Source organism: Notolepis coatsorum, assembly GCF_963971535.1.
Source record: "Notolepis coatsorum genome assembly, chromosome: 17".
NCBI classification, from domain to species: Eukaryota; Metazoa; Chordata; class Actinopteri; order Aulopiformes; family Paralepididae; genus Notolepis; species Notolepis coatsorum.
This window is the reverse complement of record NC_140181.1, coordinates 62,926,519-62,945,903: the sequence shown is the minus strand read 5'-3', so window position 1 is coordinate 62,945,903 and position 19,385 is coordinate 62,926,519. Positions and strand designations below refer to the sequence as shown.

At 44.0% G+C, this 19,385-nt stretch overlaps 1 protein-coding gene across 1 annotated transcript in view; it reads left to right on the top strand.

Annotated features, from left to right (window-relative positions):
* The window catches only part of LOC311244060 (retinoid-binding protein 7-like), a gene marked incomplete at its 5' end in the record, with an annotated part of 34,173 nt that extends 18,436 nt beyond the window's left edge, over nucleotides 1–15,737 (top strand). Inside the window, 3 exons of the mRNA XM_084333470.1 lie at nucleotides 3,471–3,649; nucleotides 13,076–13,177; nucleotides 15,615–15,737. Coding sequence (XP_084189596.1) covers nucleotides 3,471–3,649; nucleotides 13,076–13,177; nucleotides 15,615–15,680 — 347 coding nt within the window. The 3' untranslated portion in view covers nucleotides 15,681–15,737. The remainder of the gene's footprint in view (nucleotides 1–3,470; nucleotides 3,650–13,075; nucleotides 13,178–15,614) is intronic.
* Nucleotides 15,738–19,385: the final 3,648 nt, after the last annotated feature.

Below are 19,385 nucleotides of genomic sequence, written 5' to 3'. Positions count from 1 at the left end.
GCTTACACCTAGCCATTTCGAAAAGGGTGTGCCATTCCCTCTCTGCCACCCCGCTCTGGTGCGTGGGATATGGACGTGACGTCTCGTGTCTTATCTTATACCTTTCCAACAGTGATTGGAACTCTCTGTGTGTGAACTCGGTTTCGTGGTCAAAACTCAAACATCTTACTGTACCATAAGGAGCTACGTCTGCCAGGTCACTATTTTCTTTGATAAAGTAAACAAAGAAACACACGTCTGTAAAAGACTGTACATATCCAAAACCTCCTATGGACTCGTTGCTTACTGGGCCGACTAGGTCCATGTCAACTAGTGCAAGTGGTACCCCTACTCTGTCTGTGGGATTTCTGTATCTCGGTTGGGTAAACTTCCCCGTTTTGCACATTGCACAATTTTTGTCAGGTCTACGCTTCTCCCCCTCAATGTGCATACCCTCTGACACTACTTGCAGTTTCAGTAAATCCTCATAATTACAATGACCCATAATCTCGTGCCATGTCTGAATATCGTGACTGGCCGTCCCGCTACACACATCATCATTATCGTTACACTGGTCGTAGTCATTACACTCCGTTTTCAGATAAAATACTCTCTGGTACATCAAAAGAGATGATTGTGGACTTCAGGAGGTCGGGGGTCAAGGACTACAGCCCCCTCAGCATCGACGGGGCACCGGTTGAGAGAGTGAACAGTTTCAAGTACCTCGGAGCCCACATATCCGAGGATTTGACATGGACCACACACATTGACAGTGTTGTGAAGAAGGCACGACAACGCCTCTACTTCCTCAGGCGCCTAAGGAAGTTCCAAGTCAGTCAGAAGATCCTTAGGAACTTCTACTCATGTACAATAGAGAGCATCCTGACTGGCAACATCACCTCCTGGTTTGGGAATAGCGTGAACCATTCAGCCGAACGCACAATTGGAGGGGGGCTTCCCACCCTCCAGAACATTTACAACAAGCGGTGCAAGGGGAAGGCTAAGAGAATTATTAAGGACTCGAGCCACCCGAACAACTGCCTCTTTGAACTGCTGCGGTCAGGCAAGCGATACCGGAGTCTTAAGGCGAGCACAGAAAGACTCAGAAGAAGCTTCTATCCCCAGGCCATCAGGCTGCTAAACGAACAATAAACACTATGCAACAACCATCAAATGCACACAGCACACACACCCACACGCACACACTCACTTAAACAAACAACACACTGCAGCACCCACTCTCCACACTTTAGATCACACAAACACACTTTATATTTATTGATAAAGGATTTGCACTACAACTCGTACACCTACTGTAAATTGTACCTAAATTGCACCTCATCCTATTTCTGCCTTGCACTATATAGTATTGTATATTAGTACACTACACAGTATTGTATATTATATGGTAACTCAGTTACGTCTACTCTGCATTGAACATTGTACATATGTCTATACTGAACACTGTGACCTCATTTTTTTTACTTCTAATTTACATGCTATACTATGTTATTTTATTTCATACTTATCTTGTCTTGCACAGTCTCTGGAGCGTAACAGTAAGAAGCATTTTGTATAAAAGTATTCTGTACTTCTGTATGACAACTATTAAAGAAACTTGAAACTTTATCTCAAACCGGGTACCGTCAGGTTCTACAAGGACATTTTTACCTTTATCGAAGAATACCTTGGCGCCGCTTGCAGTAGCAGTTATTACAGAGAATAGTCCTTGTGGGAACGATGGTACATATAGAGTGTTCTTTAGCGTCACCGTACGCCGGCGCCCCTGCTGTCCATGAGGCATACCTGTGCGTCTCCCCTCTCTTGTGCCAATCCGTAGATGCGTCTACCGTTCGCCAGCTCCATGCAGTGCCTCTCCGAGTGGAAAGTGTTGTCAAAGTTCTTGAATCGACTCCTGTCGTTGATGACATGGGTCCACGATCAGTCTCCTTCTCTGGGCCCGCTGCATCTGGGCCGGTCCGGCGATGCCCGCCGTCCTCGCTCCAAAAGCGCAGTCTTCTTGTCCCGTTATCCTCCGGGCGTCGTCTCGACTCGCCTCACGTCGATCGTCGCCGCCATCGATTCTCCGGGCATCATCTCGATTCATCTCACGTCGATAGTCGCCGCCGTCGTGTCCGCTGTCATCATCCTGTCCACAGCCGTTATCTTGTCCGTAGTCGCCATTCCGTCCGTGGCTTTCGTCTCGCCTATAGTCGCCATTTTGTCCGTAGCCTCCGTCTCGTTCATGGCCGTCGTCTCGTCCGTAGCCGCCATCTTGTCCATGTGCTTATCGCGCGCTCTGGTTGTGTTTCTTCATGCACACTCTGTCTGTGTGCCCCGTGGATTTGCAGAAGCTACACCAGACAGTCTTTGTGCATTTGCTTCTCCGATGGCCTTTATCTCCGCATCGCCAACACGCCAGTTCCGTCGTGGTCCTGGTTCTCTCTCTTGGCATCGCTCGGGCCTTTAGCACCCTCTCCCCCTCCTCTCCCCCTGGGTGGCTCCGCCTAGAGCGCCCTCCAGTGGGAACAGATATATATGCAACTAGACAGTCACTGGTGGAGACAATTATATATATATGCAGGTAAACAGTTAGACAGTTACTAACAATCCTCTGATCTCAACAGGGACCTGCACTGGCTCCCCATCACTGCATGAATCTGCTTCAAGGTCCTTGGCCTGGCATATTGCGCAGCGAAGGGAACGACTCCCGCCTTCCTCCTGTTAATGGTCTCTAACTACACACCTCAAGACCCCTCCTCTCTACATCTTCTGGCCGCCTCAGACCCACTCCTATCCGAGCTCCGCCTATTCTCGGTCCTTGCTCCACAATGGTGGAACGAACTTCCCACCACAGTTATGACAGCCAAAACCCGACCAATCTTTCGCAGTCAACTAAAGATTGATTGAATACTTTAGATACACTTCTTTTAAAAAAAAGAACCTGAAATGAAAAAAAATACTAACCTACTAACCTTTGATGAACATTGTTACTCAGCTGACAGAATTGTACCCTTCCATTGTACATATGTATGTGTGTATGTGTATGAACACTGTGACCTCTTTTTTTTTACTTCTAATTTTACTATGTTTTTATTTCATACTTATCTTGTCTTGCACAGTCTCTGGAGCACAACAGTAAGAAGCATTTTGTACAAAAGTATTCTGTACTTCTGTATGACAAATATTAAAGAAACTTGAAACTTGAAAACTTCCTGCTGACTTGTCGTACAGAACTTGTAAGTCGCTTTGGATAAAAGCGTCAGCTAAATGACTAAATGTAAATGTGTGAATGAATGGGTGAATGTGAGGAACAAAAATTGCAAAGCGCTTTGAATAAAAGCGATATATAAATGCACCATTTACCATTTTTACCATCAAATAAATGTATGTACAGTATGAGAAACACTGCTGTATGGGAATTCATCCAACTAATCATACTGCACGCACCTGCCTATCTATTTAAAAACTATTTCTTCTCCCATTATCAGGTATCAACCCTTTGATACGGAAGATAGCTGTGGCGTTGAAGCTTAGGAAGGTGATCGAGCAGCAGGGAGACCTGTTAATCATCAAAACCCTCAGCGTCTTCAGGAACTACACAGTGACCTGCAGAGTGGGCCAGCAGTTTGACGAGTTCACCCAGGGACTGGACAACATAACAGTGAAGGTAGGAGCAAGTCAAAGGATGTAGTGGAAATTAAAGAGAATGTAAAAGTAAGTTGTGAAATGTGTTTAGAGGAACACACCAACATTATGGGGAATGCGCGTATCGTCTTCTCCAGAATCAGACAAGAAGATAATATACCAATTTCCTCTCTGTGCGTTCAGTCCATTTCCCATAATGTTGGCATGTTCTACAAAGCAGCACATTTTCAGATTGATATCCATATCATGTGTTCAAGTTCAAGTTCACGTTTCAAGTTTCTTTAATAGTTGTCATACAGAAGTACAGAATACTTTTATACAAAATGCTTCTTACTGTTACGCTCCAGAGACTGTGCTAGACAAGATAAGTATGAAATAAAGTAGTATAGCATGTAAAATAGAAGTAAAAATAGAGGTCACAGTGTTCAGTATAGACATATGTACAATGTTCGATGCAGAATAGAAGTAACTGAGTTACCATACAATATACAATATACTATGCAATGTACTAATATACAATACTATATAGTGCAAAGCAGAAATGGGATGAGGTACAATTTAGGTACAATTTACAGTAAGGTGTACGAGTTGTAGTGCAAATCCTTTACCAATAAATATAAGGTGTGTTTAGGTGATCTAAAGTGTGGAGAGTGGGTGCTGCAGTGTGTTGTTTGTTTAAAGTGAGTGTGTGCGTGTGGATGTGTGTGCTGTGTGCATTTGATGGTTGTTGCATAGTGTTTATTGTTCGTTGAGCAGCCTGATGTCCTGGGGATAGAAGCTTCTTCTGAGTCTTTCTGTGCTCGCCTTGAGACTCCGGTATCGCTTGCCTGACCGCAGCAGTTCAAAGAGGCAGTTGTTTGGGTGGCTGGAGTCCTTGATGATTCTCTTAGCCTTCCCCCTGCACCGCTTGTTGTAAATGTTCTGGAGGGTGGGAAGCCCCCCTCCAATTGTGCGTTCGGCTGAACGTGTCACTCTCTGTAGTCTGCTTCGGTCTTGTGCAGTGCTATTCCCAAACCAGGAGGTGATGTTGTCAGTCAGGATGCTCTCTATTGTACATGAGTAGAAGTTCTTAAGGATCTTCTGACTGACTTGGAACTTCCTTAGGCGCCTGAGGAAGTAGAGGCGTTGTCGTGCCTTCTTCACAACACTGTCAATGTGTGTGGTCCATGTCAAGTCCTCGGATATGTGGGCTCCGAGGTACTTAAAACTGTTCACTCTCTGAACCGGTGCCCCGTTGATGCTGAGGGGGCTGTAGTCCCTGACCCCCGACCTCCTAAAGTCCACAATCATCTCCTTTGTTTTGCTAACGTTCAGGGAGAGGCTGTTCTCCTGGCACCATCCCGCCAGGACCTTGACCTCTTCCAGGTAGGCCCTCTCGTCGTTTGCAGAGATCAGGCCCACCACTACTGTGTCGTCAGCAAATTTGATGATTGTGTTGTTACTCCGCTGAGCCACACAGTCATGTGTGTACAGGGAGTAGAGGAGGGGACTCAGAACACAGCCCTGGGGGGCCCCTATGTTGAGGGTGATGGATGAGGAGGTGCAGTTGCCTGCTCTCACCACCTGGGGTCTGCCCGTCAGGAAGTCCAAGACCCACTGGCAGAGGTCATAGTTCAAGCCCAGGTCCCTGAGCTTGGCTATGAGTTTGGAGGGGACTATGGTATTGAATGCCGAGCTGTAGTCGATGAATAGCATTCTCACATAGTTCCCCTTCCTCTTGTCCAGGTGTGATGCTGCTGTGTGCAGCACATGGGCTATGGCATCCTCCGTGGACCTGTTGGGGCGGTATGCAAATGGCAGGGGGTCCAGGTTGATGGGGAGGGAGGAGCAGATGTAGCCCTTTACTAGCTTCTCAAAGCACTTCATGGCTATTGATTGATTGATTGAAAACTTTATTAACAGATTGCAGAATGGGTACAGTACAGTACAGCCCAATACATACAATTGTTAAGGGGATGCAGACCAGAGAAAGACTTTCGTCTTGTTTACATCAGGGTCCCCCATTTTCAATTCATCGTAACATATATGACATACATGACATACAGATAGACAGTACTGCTACATCTATATATTTATGACATACCATATTTGTAAATACAGTACTGTTTGTGATACAAAGAGAGCCCAGAAAAAAAAAGTATATACATTTGCCGTAGAAACTGTACATTGGATTGGGTAGGTGGGGGGGGGGGGGGACTGTACATTGGAGGTGGTTGGGTGGGTGGGGGGGGGGGGTTGGGTAGGAGTGGGGGGGGGGGGGGGGTTGGGTAGGAGGGGTGGGTGGGGGACACTGTACACTGTACAACTGTACAAACAAAACTGTACATTGGAATATTGACAAGACCATACTTGGTAATTTACTGTACATTGGAGGGGGTTGTGTTAGGACATTTACAGGGGCCAGTTTCGAATTGCAGTCTCCCGTAGGTGTTTTTTGAGAGTGTTTTTGAAAGTGGGTAGTGATTCACATTCCTTTACAGCTTTGGGTAGGGCGTTCCACATTGATGTGGCATAATTGCGAAACGTGTTTAGTCCCTTGTTTGAGCCGAATCTGGGTTTAACATGATTTGTGGAGCTCCCTCTGGTGTTGTGATCGTGGTATTCACTGACCTTTGGGAAGTATTTTGACATGTACATGGGTACCTTGGTCGTGTAGTGTATCTTGTAGACCAGGCCCATTGCAAGTTGCTGTACTCTGTCGTCTACTCTAAGCCATCCTAAGTTGTCAAAGTGGGCAGGGGTGAGGTGGGTTCTAGGAGTAAGGTCAAGCAGTAGTCTGACCAGTTTGTTTTGAGATGTTTGTAATTTTGTTTTTAGCGCCTTTGAGGTGCTTTGGTACCATGAGGTGCAAGCATAGTCGTAGTACCCTTGAATGAGTGCTCCTGCCAGAGTCTTCAGGGTATTCTTGTTTACCAGTGAGGAGATCCGGTACAAGAATCGAGTTCGTTGGTTGACTTTTTTTTATTACATTGGATGCCATTTTGTCACAGGAAAGATTTGCCTCTAGGATGGAACCCAGGTAGGTAATATCTTCTTTCCTCGTGACAATATTGTCACCCACTGTAACTGAGAAGCCGTCGGTCTTGCTGAGTTTGTTATTTGAACCGAAGAGAATGGACTCTGTTTTGCCCATGTGTAATGATAGTTTGTTATCAGCGAGCCATATGCAGATTTTGCCTAGTTCTGAGCTGAGGGTTTTTTCAACCTGTAACTTGTTCTTGTCAGAGACCAGCAGGGCTGAGTCGTCCGCAAACAGGAACAAGTTGCAGTCACAAGCTGACGACATATCATTTGCATAAATTAGGAACAGTAGCAGACCTAGTATGCTTCCTTGTGGAACACCACAGCTTACTGTGAGGGGGGGGGATAGGGTACTGTTTACCTCCACCATCTGCTCTCTCTCCTCCAGGTAGGATTGCATCCAGCTCACTGATAGACTATCAAAACCAATTGCTTTTAGCTATGGAGGTGAGAGCTACAGGGCGGTAGTCGTTGAGGCAAGCAGGCTTGGATTCTTTAGGTACAGGGATGATAGTGGACTTCTTCAGGCAGGTGGGGATGACAGCCTGTTCTAAGGATGTTGAGTGTATAGTTAGTAGTTGAGTGTATAGTTAGTAGTAGAGACATATTAGTATAGTAGGTAGTAATATAGACAAGGAAGATTAATTAGTGGAAGAGTGCATGATAGTAGAAGACAGTAGTCTTCCTTTCATTTCAGATATTGATTGAAGAAGTGTGTTTTTAGTCGACGGCGACAGATTGGTGGTGGTGGTGTTTCGGCTGTCCTAACTGTGGTGGGAAGTTCGTTGCACCATTGTGGGGCAAGGACCGAGAATAGGCGGCTTCTCTTTGATGACCCTCCCGGAGCTCGGATAGGAGTGTGTCTGAGGCGGCCAGAAGGCGCCTATGCTTTTACCAACGCGTTCGTGTTTCCGGGTTCCCGTTTCCGGGTTCCCGTTTTGTGCTCTGATTGGCCAGGTCATGTGACATGTGCGCCAATCGTGGGACGGCAAGTTCTGCGCCTATTTCCAGGTCGAACAGCCTGCAAACTACCTAACGCCTAGTTTATAACTGGTTAAGCTTAGGCGACTCTTTCGCAGTTGGTTAACACTATGACGGCCCGGCGATTTAGGCCTCAGAGGACAGCAGAAAGTAAACAAACCGATGTACTTTCTAAGAGCTTTATATATCATTTATAGTATTGCTATCTGTCCATTCTCATTGTCACTTGAGTGCATAAACCGTGCCTTCATAATGGCTTAAAGAAAATAAAAATCCATTGGTTGGTTGTCATTTTATAGCGTCGTGAATATAAGGTATAACGCACTTTTCGTCTAGGCTTTTCTGCAGGAAGCTAGATAATAGGCTAAACGTTGGCGCCGTTATATCAAACGCCATTTCTGCTGTATATATACGAATGAAATAAAACAAATTGCGTAGCATCCGGACTATTACAGAGCATCTATGGATGAAATGGGGGCGGCGGGGAACGCCGATTACTATTATTGATCCGCAATACAGTGTGCGTTCAATATAGCATTTTCATTGACCGATCACGTTACGTTATAAAACAATGTCCAATCCAGCTGTAATTTGGGGTAATATTATCCTACCATCAGGCCATGTGATCGCCGGCAGCATTTCCTCACCAGTCATCGGATTCTGGTAGATCGATATGCACATTGGCTAATCATAAATCCCATTATTCCACGCTGAAAAAAACGCTCGCCAAGCTGATCCAAGATGGAGGATGTTCGGCTGGGATCAAGGAACTATGATCCGCCCACAGAACTGTACTTTTTAATTTTTTTTTAAATTCACATGATACTGCAGTGGAGCGATGGTGCCCCTAAGCGGGTTTGGCCGGTACTGCATGTTTCGAAAATCAAATATCTGAAAAGATGCTGGTAGTGGATTGGGTACCTAATAAGCGTTATAAATATGGAATAAAACAATAACAACTCGTCACGTATATACTCGTGGCTCTGGTCCACAACGCTCTTTTTTGAAACACGTATATACTCGTTCTCGGACGGCATAGTGTTAAGGTTAGAGTTTGGAATCAGGGCAGGCGTTCTATCGCCATGCTCTAAGACAAACTCTAACCTTAACCAACTTCGAAAGAGCGCCTAAGCTTAACCAGTGTAGAAACTTGCGGTCCCACGATTGGGCGTACATGTCACATGACCTGGCCAATCAGAGACGCGGAAACACGAACGCGCTGGTAAAAGCAATCAGGCGGCCAGAAGATGTAGAGTGGAGGGGTCTTGGGGTGTGTGTCACCAGACCCCAATGAAAAGCACCCCAGTCTACAGCTAGGAGGTGCAGGCGCACAGGTGTACTTTTCAAAGGGCTCAGCTGAACTACCAAAACGGATTCCCCAGGACCACAGACAGACAAGGAGAGAATGTTTAACAAAAACAAGCAATACTTTATTACATAATAATGGTATTACGCAAAACAGGAAATACTTTAATACATAGTATACAAATTCATAAATCTACCTAAACAGTTATTTAGACTAGATTAAAATTCCCACGCCCCTAGGCCTAGGGTAATTTAAATGAGGAAGCGCTCAATGCACTAACAGCCAACCCCAGAGCTATTCCCACCCACACTACCTGTCCCGCTAAGGCAATACACACGGACGTGAGTACTCACACTGCACACAGTTCTGGGACTTTCATACAACTAGTCCAGAATCAACTACACCTTAAAACACAGTTCACTGCAAATAGCCTGAAATATATATATCACACCATATCTCTGATCTCTGAGAGAACACATTTATGGCAATACACACTGGTGCCACACAGAAAAATAAGGGCGCTTGTAGGGTAGTGGGTGCTGTTCACCACTAGGGGTTATGCCCAAGGCTAGAATGCTCCTCCCACAGCCTAGGTGTTGGCAGTGGAAAAAAAATGTATCTACTTTAAACGGATATTTTTCAAGTTCCAAGTTTTAATACTCTTATCGACATGAGAGTCAACAAATGCTTGCTTTATGCAGCCATTTAACACAAAAGGATGACCCTCATGCATTGCAAATTTGCATCAAATTCAAAACAGAGTGATGCACAAAATTATAATTCTTTTTCTTCTAAAAAGTGAATCGTGAGTTAAAAAAAAGTGGTTAAACGCTGGGTGTTCGAATCCAGCTCCCGGCGTTGTCACCAGCTTGGCTGGCCGTTCACACTAATACAATTGGCAGTATTAGGGGGTGGGGAAAGCTGGCGGTGGGTCCTGGGCGTTGTGGACAGCGACCCCTACAGTTCGGTCGGGGCGCCTGCTCAGCGAGGGTAGGATCTGGAGAGAGGTAGTGCGGCCTCCCACACGTTACACTCTCCCAGTGAGAATCTGCGCGGCCAGGCTGGCTGCCGGCTGGCTGCACATGCGTCGGAGGAAAGCATGTGACAGTCTCCGGCCTCTCGGACCAACAGTAGGGGAAAGTGCGTAACAACCAGGAAGGGGGTTGGGAATTGGCATAACGACTAACAGTGGGATGGGAGAAAAATCGGAAAAGGAGGGGGAAAAAGATTTAAAAAAAAGTGGTTAATTAATAGTTAATAGTGCGTTAACACAGCTAATACAGCGTTAACTTTGACAGCCTTCCACAATTCCAATCACAGTTCTCGTATTCCTCCACCGACAGCTCTGGAAACAGTTCGCTGGTCAGGCGCTGTATTTCGAATGTGTATCCACTCACCCTGGCGCACAGCGTTACAACAATGTATCTATGGCCCCAGAAATACTACAGATCAGCGTCCTCGGGTTTCCTTCCTCTCCTCTGCTCCGGGTTTCGTCCTTCCGTGTCTTGCTGTCAGCTGTCAATACTCGCCACCATTTGAGCGAGTTCGTGGGGTTCCAGGGCACCGTCCCTATGCCAGCCAGCCAATCCCATGCTTCCTCCGACCGCACAGCCTGTAACGCAAGAGAGGGAACTCCCATGGATAGATCCCACGCTTCAATGAATACACACACCTGGCTAATGTTCTGCACTTGCCTGATATCAATTACTCCAGCGCATATCACAACATCAGTAGGACGGCTCCTCCCCTCTCCACTGGAACACCATGGACCTCATCTGACAAAGGAAGAATGGACAACATAGCACGGCACTGCTATAGGAAATTACAATAAATAAATATATTGCATGTGCACTTGCCTGACAACACTGCCAGGTAAGCCTATAGATCCTCACAGGACCATCACTCCAGGCTGAGCGTGTCCTCCTCAGGTAGGCTCGCCTCTCTGGGTTCAGCAGGCACATTGCACACATACACACACACACCCTACCGGAGGTAGGCGGGAGCCATTCCCTTCGCTGAACGATAGGCCAGGTCGAGGACCTTGAAGCGGTTACGTGCGGTGATGGGGAGCCAGTGCAGCTCTCTAAGAAGTGGGGTAACATGGGCTGACTTTGGTAGGTTGGAGATCAGGCGGGCCGCTGCGTTCTGTTGAAGTGGCTTGGTGGCGGTGGTCGGTAGACCAACATGCAGTGCATTGTAGTAGTTGAGACAAGATATGACTGCAATGATATGCGGCAATGTGAGAGGAGAAGTTCAGCCGGTCGTCAAGGACTACACCAAGGTTCTTGGCAGTCAGGGACGAAGCCACGGCTACATTCTCCACTGTGATGGAAAGGTCAGTCAGCGGGGAGGATTTGGCCGGCAGGTGAAGCAGCTCTGTTTTGCTTAGGTTCAGTTTGAGGTGGTTGGTCGTCATCCAGGCGGAGGTGTTGGACAGGCAGGCCGGGTTCGCTCAGAGACATGGATATCTGAGGGAGCAAAGGGGAGGAAGAGTAGGCATGAGATGTGATAATGTTACCCAGAGATTTGGGGTCCAAGAAACAAGCCCTGGGGGACGGCTGTCTGAAGGGGGCAGGGTTCAGATAGGATACCTCTCCATGATACTTGGTAGGAGAGATTGTCGAGGTAGGATGACAGCCATGCCAGAGTAGAGCCTACTACTCCCATTCCTGCGAGGGATGCATGGAGGATCTGATGGTTAACTGTGTCGAAGGCTGCCGACAGGTCCAGGAGAATCAGGACAGAGGAGAGGCCCTTCGCTCTTGCTAAGTGTGACTGCTATGAGGGCCATCTCTGTGGAGTGACCAGTCCTGAAGCCTGACTGATTAGGATCTATTCATGGGACCCTCGTGGTTCTGAAATGTCACCAGCCTGTAAAGGGCCACGTAAACCTTTATTTCAAATCACCAAAACTTGAGTTACAACCTTTTTATTTATTTAGTTTGTTTATGTCACATCAATATGATAAATGATCAGAATGATTATGAATGTTACATAAACTCAAGTGATTATATTGTACAATTTCAGTGTGATTTGAGATGCGTAAAGTAATATAAACAGGTTTGTGACACTGATTTAAAGAGGTCCTTTGTGATTGTATTCATTTGCACAAGGACAATAATGTGCAGTTTTACACATATGTTGAGCAAATCAACTAAATGATATGACTGTGTAGATCAGACCTGGGCATTGTACGGCCGGCCCGCGGGATGATTCTGACCGGCCCGCGAAAGATTACATGATAATTAAAAAAAAAAAAAAAAATTATGTCAACGTTCACACGCACAATATACGCTTAGGAGACATGCTCAGAAGATGTTGGTTCTCTTTGGATCCACCTACATATGTGAACAGACATTCTCAATCATGACGTTTACCAAGTCCAGGTACAGATCCTCTCTCACTGATGAACATCTGGCAGCTGTGCTTCGCATCTCCACCTCAGACATGCAACCTGACTTTGATGGACTTGTTAAAGCTCAACAGAGACGGGATTTCTCACACTGAATAAAAAAAAGAACTGAAAAACACTAAAATGTGGAAATATAACAAGTGAAATGCGACACTTGATATTTCTTTTCTTTTTTTTGCACAGTTCTGAAAACATTAAATGTTTAATATAGGCATGTAAAGTAAAAAAGGCTACAAAACTGGGACACTTTTCTTTACACAGTTCAGTGACATGTCTTGTTTATTTTTGCTATAAGATGATGTGATGTCTTTAGAAAGCTAAGAAAATCCTTGTTTCAATAGTATATGAAATTCAAAATGCCCTTTGTTATTAATGTTTCACATTTTGTTTATCATTTTGGAAATAAATTCTATTTGAATAAATGATATTTTTGAAAGCTAACCTCACCTTTTAATTGCCAAATAATAACATACACTCTTACCAGGGGTCAAAACAATGCAATTTACTGCTTTTTATATAGAAATAAAATGTATATTATGCATAATTGAGTTTGGAATTTTGGCCCGGCCCCCCAACATATTTTCAGTTGCTCATTCGGCCCCCTGGGAAAAATAATTGCCCACCCCTGGTGTAGATTGATCTTCTTTAGTCTGGGACTATCCTAGATTTAACATGGGACATTTTCGAGTAACAAATGTTTTTGTATTTTCCTTTCTCCTGTGGTGCAGTCACTGGTGACGTGGAAGGGCAGCAGGCTGGTGTGCGAACAGGACGGAAAGAAGAACAACAGAGGCTGGGCTCATTGGCTTGAGGATGACAAGTTGCATCTAGTAAGAACATTTAACATTGTAGTCGTATAGGCTACATAACGTTGTTTCTGTACATACACAGAACAGTATACGTATATTACCACTGTTGCACGAAAACCTACCAAAAAACAGCTAATGTCAAGGGCTGTCGTCGGGTAAAGACATTCTTCGCCGGCTAAGAGTCAAAGGATTGTGACCACTAGTCTGTTGACTCAACAAATAATATTTCACATCATTGTCCTGCAACTGAACGCAATAATGCAAAGGGATCTGGTCAAATCCAGTGCTTTTTAAAGACCAAAGCATGTTAATATTATAGTGATGTCAGAGGTATGTTTGTTATGTACCATTAACCCATTCTCTGCCGGAGCTTATATCCATCCTTGTAGCCTCTCTGCCAGCACTATTTGTCTATGGAGATGTTCACCTTCTTTGCAGGGCTATAACTTTTGAAATTGTATTGCTAAATTGACATTACTATGGCCCATTCAACATCAATTATCTATCGTTCAGGATGTATGAACGTTTTACTTTTTCATTCACACATTCATACTAAAATACCATCCAGAGTATAAATATGTTTTTATCGTTTTCTGCTGTATTTCATAGAACGTGAGACATAGCCATAAATACATATATTAGATGATCAAATGCAGTTTGATACCGATCAACGTTATATAAAAAATGTCAACTGTACATGATCCTAAACGTCATGACTGGTCATCTGCTGGTCATCTGCTTTATAAGAAAAATATTTTAAAGAATATATTTCATTGCCCTCTCGGAGGGGGGGAACTCAGACTAGACATTGACAAACAAATTACAACTAAGGACAATGAAGGACAACAACGAATACACATGCCAAGGGAAAGGGGGGGGGCAGAGAGGGGAGTAAGTAAAGTAGCGGGTGAGGAGGGGGATTGAGAGAAGGTTGGGTTATGGAGTGGATGGCTCACAGGTCAATCTCCTATGATTAGGAGCCTAGATTATCCACAAGCAATTCCCAGATGTTATTAAATTGTGAGACTTCGATGTGATCCACGGTTGAGATTGTTTCCTGTGATATGTAATTTGAGAGAAGGCCCAACCATTGCCCAGTATTCAAATTTTTTCTTGTCTTCCAGTTTAAGAGGATAGTTTTCTTGGCAACAGCTAGAGAAACGAGTAGGGTTTTGGTGTTCTGGACTAATAAATTGATAGCAGTAGTATCCCCAAGTAGGCAGAGGGAGGGGGAGAGAGGAATGCTGCAGCTCATGACCAGGCATGCGTTGTTCATGGGACGGGGTTGCACTCCGTGCAAGCACAGATAAGTACTCGCTATTTGCATATCAATAGCGCCGGTCGTCAGGTGTGTTAAATACGTTCTCAGATACATTCACACCTAACTTGTTGTGAAGACATGTGTTACATTCCATTCGTAGAGGCAATTAGGCACTGTCTTTAGTCTGTGCCCAAGCGAGGGGACATTAAATGCGCATTCGCGGGAGCGCGCGCACGCGCCGGGAGCGCGCAGATGATTTCAATAACGCACCACTGCTCATGACCCGGGATAGTGTATTGATGACGGAATTCCAGAAGTCTTGAACAGGTGGGCCGGGGGGGGGGTCGTTTATAATGCAATGACCGACGTTAAATGATTCATGTAGTATGGGTGATATATAGACCAGAGCAGTTTGTATGGATAATAATAATCAAAAACGCTGAAACTCACGGCAGCTTCCTCTTACCGTTGGGCGATCACACTGGCGCAAACAGATCCCAGTTATGTGATGTTGATCTAGGTGATCCAGTTCCGGTTTGTATAATACTAATATACGTCCAATCATGTTGTTTATTGAGTTATGGCAACGGATCGATATCCACGGTGTCTGGATAGAGTCCGGACGGAATAGGGGACGGACTAAGCACTTCCGGCCACTTCCGGTTTTGGCAACTCGCCGATCGGCCACCAGGTGGCGGTATTGAAGTGTTGCAGAGTTGAGCGGAGTCCTACAACACCAGCCAAGACTCCGTGGGTGAAATGTGAATACCATGACGAAAATATGAAATATTGATCTCAAAGACGCCTTTAGGCATGGCGGAGAATGACGTGTAAACTCGCCATCGGCGGAGAATTTAATGCGGCGTGAAAGAGCATAAAACAATTACTCAACTAAAACAACTAAGACCCCAAAGACCGATTGAAGCGAGTCCTACTGAATTCCTCATTGTCACCCATGCGTTCTTAAGATGTGATGTGTTTTGAAAGGGTTTTATGTCATAATCATCAATTGTAAAACACACAGACATAATGAACGATGTTACCTTTCAAAACAAGTAAAGAAATATAAAAATTCCAAATTGGGTTGATGAGGTTTTTCATGCAACAAGAGTGTTATGCAGCACCTATGTCCATGCATTTTGATACACAATGATGAATTCCTATTCACTGGCTATTTCCTCCATCTCTTTCTTGTAGGAGCTGTACTGTGAAGGCCACGTCTGTAAGCAGGTTTTTAAGAAGAACTCCAATGAGTCAAGATGAAAGGTGGATCTCTGGAGAGCTCCCTGATGAAAGATACGTTGTGTTTATACACAAAAGGACAATGGGTCTCATTCCCGAACGGATTTACGACCAAAAATGTCCTCTTAGGCAGATTTCTGCCCATTTAGGACATATTAGGGCTGGTAGCGCGATTCCCCAAATTTTCCTGAGATCAGATTTGAGCGTGGCTGAGAGCAGATTTAAGAGTGCTGAGGAGTCTAATTGAAAATGTTATTAACTTGACAGACTGTGTTCTCATAGTGATTCCTTCATGTCAACGCTACAGCCCTCCTTGGAATTAATTACTTAATCATAATTAAAATAAATATGACAATATTTGTACGATAAGAAATTACGCATTTGATGTCGGAAAAATAAATAATATGGATTCATCTGATCACAGGGCAGCTGGATTAACCATATCTGAACCAGCTATTTTGGACAAATGTATAAAACTTTAATTACTGAGATATTAAAACACAATTATGCAATTATTGGGAAAAGATTGAAAATAATAATTATTTAATGCCTTCTGTGGAATTTGTATTTCTTATTTGGTACATATCTGTTTTAATGATTAATTATATACATTTGAAAGAATGCAGGTCAACATGCAATATATCCCATTGATTGGTATACAATGGGACAAACCTTTGTTTGATATAGCTATAAACCTGCATTCCTTCAAATATATCATTAATCAATTAAACTTATATTGAAATACACTATATAGCCTATACACCAACACTGAAATGACAGTGGATAAATAAATAAGAACTAAAGCTAATCTTGTGGAAATAGACTGCATTAATATTCCATAAGTCTTGTGTGCGCGAGTATAGCCTACGTGTCTAATGAATGAACAGTATATAGGCTTATATTATTCTAATTACTTGTTTCATTAGGATTTAGTAGATACTATATATATGCTCTGCCCTACATACAGTATAAGTACAGTCTGTACTTATACTGTACGTAGGGCAGAGCATATATATAGTATCTACCAAATCCTAATGAAACAAGTCATTAATGGAATAATAAGCCTATACTGCGTTCATTCATTACGCCGTAGGCTATATATATATATTATATATATATTATGTAAACAAGACAAACGTCTTTCTCTGGTCTGCATCCCCTTAACAATTGTGTGTATTGAGCCGTACTGTATTGTACCCATTCTGCAATCTGTTAAATAAAGTTTTCATTCATTCATTCATTCATTCATATATGTGTGTGTGTGTGTGTGTGTGTGTGTGTGTGTGTGTGTGTGTGTGTGTGTGTGTGTGTGTGTGTGTGTGTGTGTGTGTGTGTGTGTGTGTGTGTGTGTGTGTGTGCGCGCGTGCGCGTGCTGCGGCAGGTGTACCAGGAGCTGTACTATATATGATGCCAATACATTAATCTAATCTGATTTTGATGGGTCGCAAGACTCGCAAAGCGCTTCCGCCATTCCATTTTCATGCGGCTGCGTCATTAGTTGCCTTATAAGGAGCTCTGGAGGCGTTGTTTTGTATGCAAATGACCTGAACGGGGACGCGCTTTCGCGTTTGAGACATATGCCATTTTCCAACACAGATATCACAGGTGCGAACATTTGAGCCACTTAAGACATATTACCAGCGTGTTGAGGACTCAGAGTGAACTTGTCATTGATTCTGTCTCAGTTGGTTCCAAGATAAGTCTTCCAAGAGAACTCTTTGGAAAATATTGGGGAATGAGACCCATGTGTTCACTGGTGTTTTCCTTGATCCTGGGGCCTCTGCTTTTCAGCTTAACCCTAACTAACCTTATTGTCATGCACGCAACACTTTGATGAACATTGTTACTCGACTGATAGAGTTGTGCCCTTCCTGATGACTTGTCATACAGAACTTGTAAGTCGCTTTGGATAAAAGCGTCAGCTAAATTACTAAATGTAAATGTTATACATTAATGATTGATCAACATGCTGATGTTGTATGCTGATGATACTATTATTTATGTATCAGCTAAAAGCCCTTATGTAGCAGCAGAGACACTAACAAATGAAATGGAGGGTGTATCCCAATGGCTTAAAAATCATCATGGCGCCCCAAAAAGTGGTAATTTTACTTTCGTTTTTGAGGACTGCATACTTTTTTTGCAAAACAAAATACTATACTTTATACGTATAGCACATGCATAAGCCTGGTCTCTTCTGAAAGATAACATGCTGATGTTTATGGTACAATAAAGCAAGATAACTTTTAGTGCTAATGAAATAGAGTAACATAGGTCTGAACTTGAGTGGTAGAGAAACTTGTTACTCACGTTTTTCTGTAGTAGTTGCAATATCCAGAAGTAGTATATCCAAGTTAATTGGTATGAGCTGGAAAACACCCTGGGTCCATAGCCTGAAGTCTTATGTAGTACCTGTCAAGATTTCATTAAAATCCATTTAGTGATTAGGAGCGATTTTCGTAAACTGTGTACAAAAATAAAAGCTCTCCAGGTTTCCTTTTCCTCAATGACTTCAATTCATTCAGCGTTTTTTTTTCTCTTCCTGTTTTCGCTCGTGACTTTTCACCTAGATTCCTGATTCGCACATCCCCACGTGGGGTATCATTGGAAAGACAAGTAACTCATTGGCTACAACACTGTCCAATAACTTTCGAGATCGCCAAATGATTGACGGAGCTAGACATTTAAGACACATTGAGTTACTCCTGTGCAGGGGCGTAGCTGTAGATTCTGGGCCCCATGAAAGAATGTATTAGTGGGCCCCCAAAGAATGCGAGCGCGCGTTATATGGTTTTTACCTATACATTCGGATCAGCAGTTCAGCACCTGCACTGTTGGTGGGTGAGCCTAGTAAAGGATGTCGCATTGTGTTCATCTTCAATGAATGGACCAATGCAATAGTCTACCAAAGAACCTTGAGTCGCACTAGGCTGGGAACAACCCTGGGTCAAGTGATAGTAAACTGGACTGGACGAACAACATCAAGGCCCTACAGGAAGGGACAGAGCAGACTGTTCTTCCTGAGAAGGCTCAGGTCTTTTAATGTCTGCAGCAAACTGCTGCAGATGTTCTACCAGTCTGTGGTTGCTGGTGCCCTCTTCTTTGCTGTGGTATGCTGGGGGGGCAACACCAACACACACAAAATAAACAAACTGGTCAAAAAAGCAAGCTCTGTGGTGGGAGCGGACCTGGACAGTTTGAATCACATTTTCTTTTCGCTTTTTTTTCTACCTTAAACAGATCTTTTTCAAGTTCCAAGTTTTAATACTCTTATCAACATGCGAGTCAACAAATGCTTGCTTTATGCAGCAATTTAACACAAAAGGATGACCCTCATGCATTGCAAATTTGCATCAAATTCAAAACAGAGTGATGCACAAAATAACTTAAAAGAAAATAATAATTTAAAACAATGAATAAAGTGTGCATGAAATAATAGGGGAAAGAAAACGTTAGGAACTTGTTACATTCACCCACACAAGGGCTGGGTAATCAACCCCCCCCCCTATCTCTCTCACACACACTCTCCCAGCTCTCTTTCTCTCTTGCCCCTTCCTCATCTCTCTCACCCCCCCTCTCTCTATATATCTCTCACACACACACACACACACACACACACACACACACACACACACACACACACACACACACACACACACACACACACACACACACACACACACACACACACACACACACACACACACACACACACACACACACACA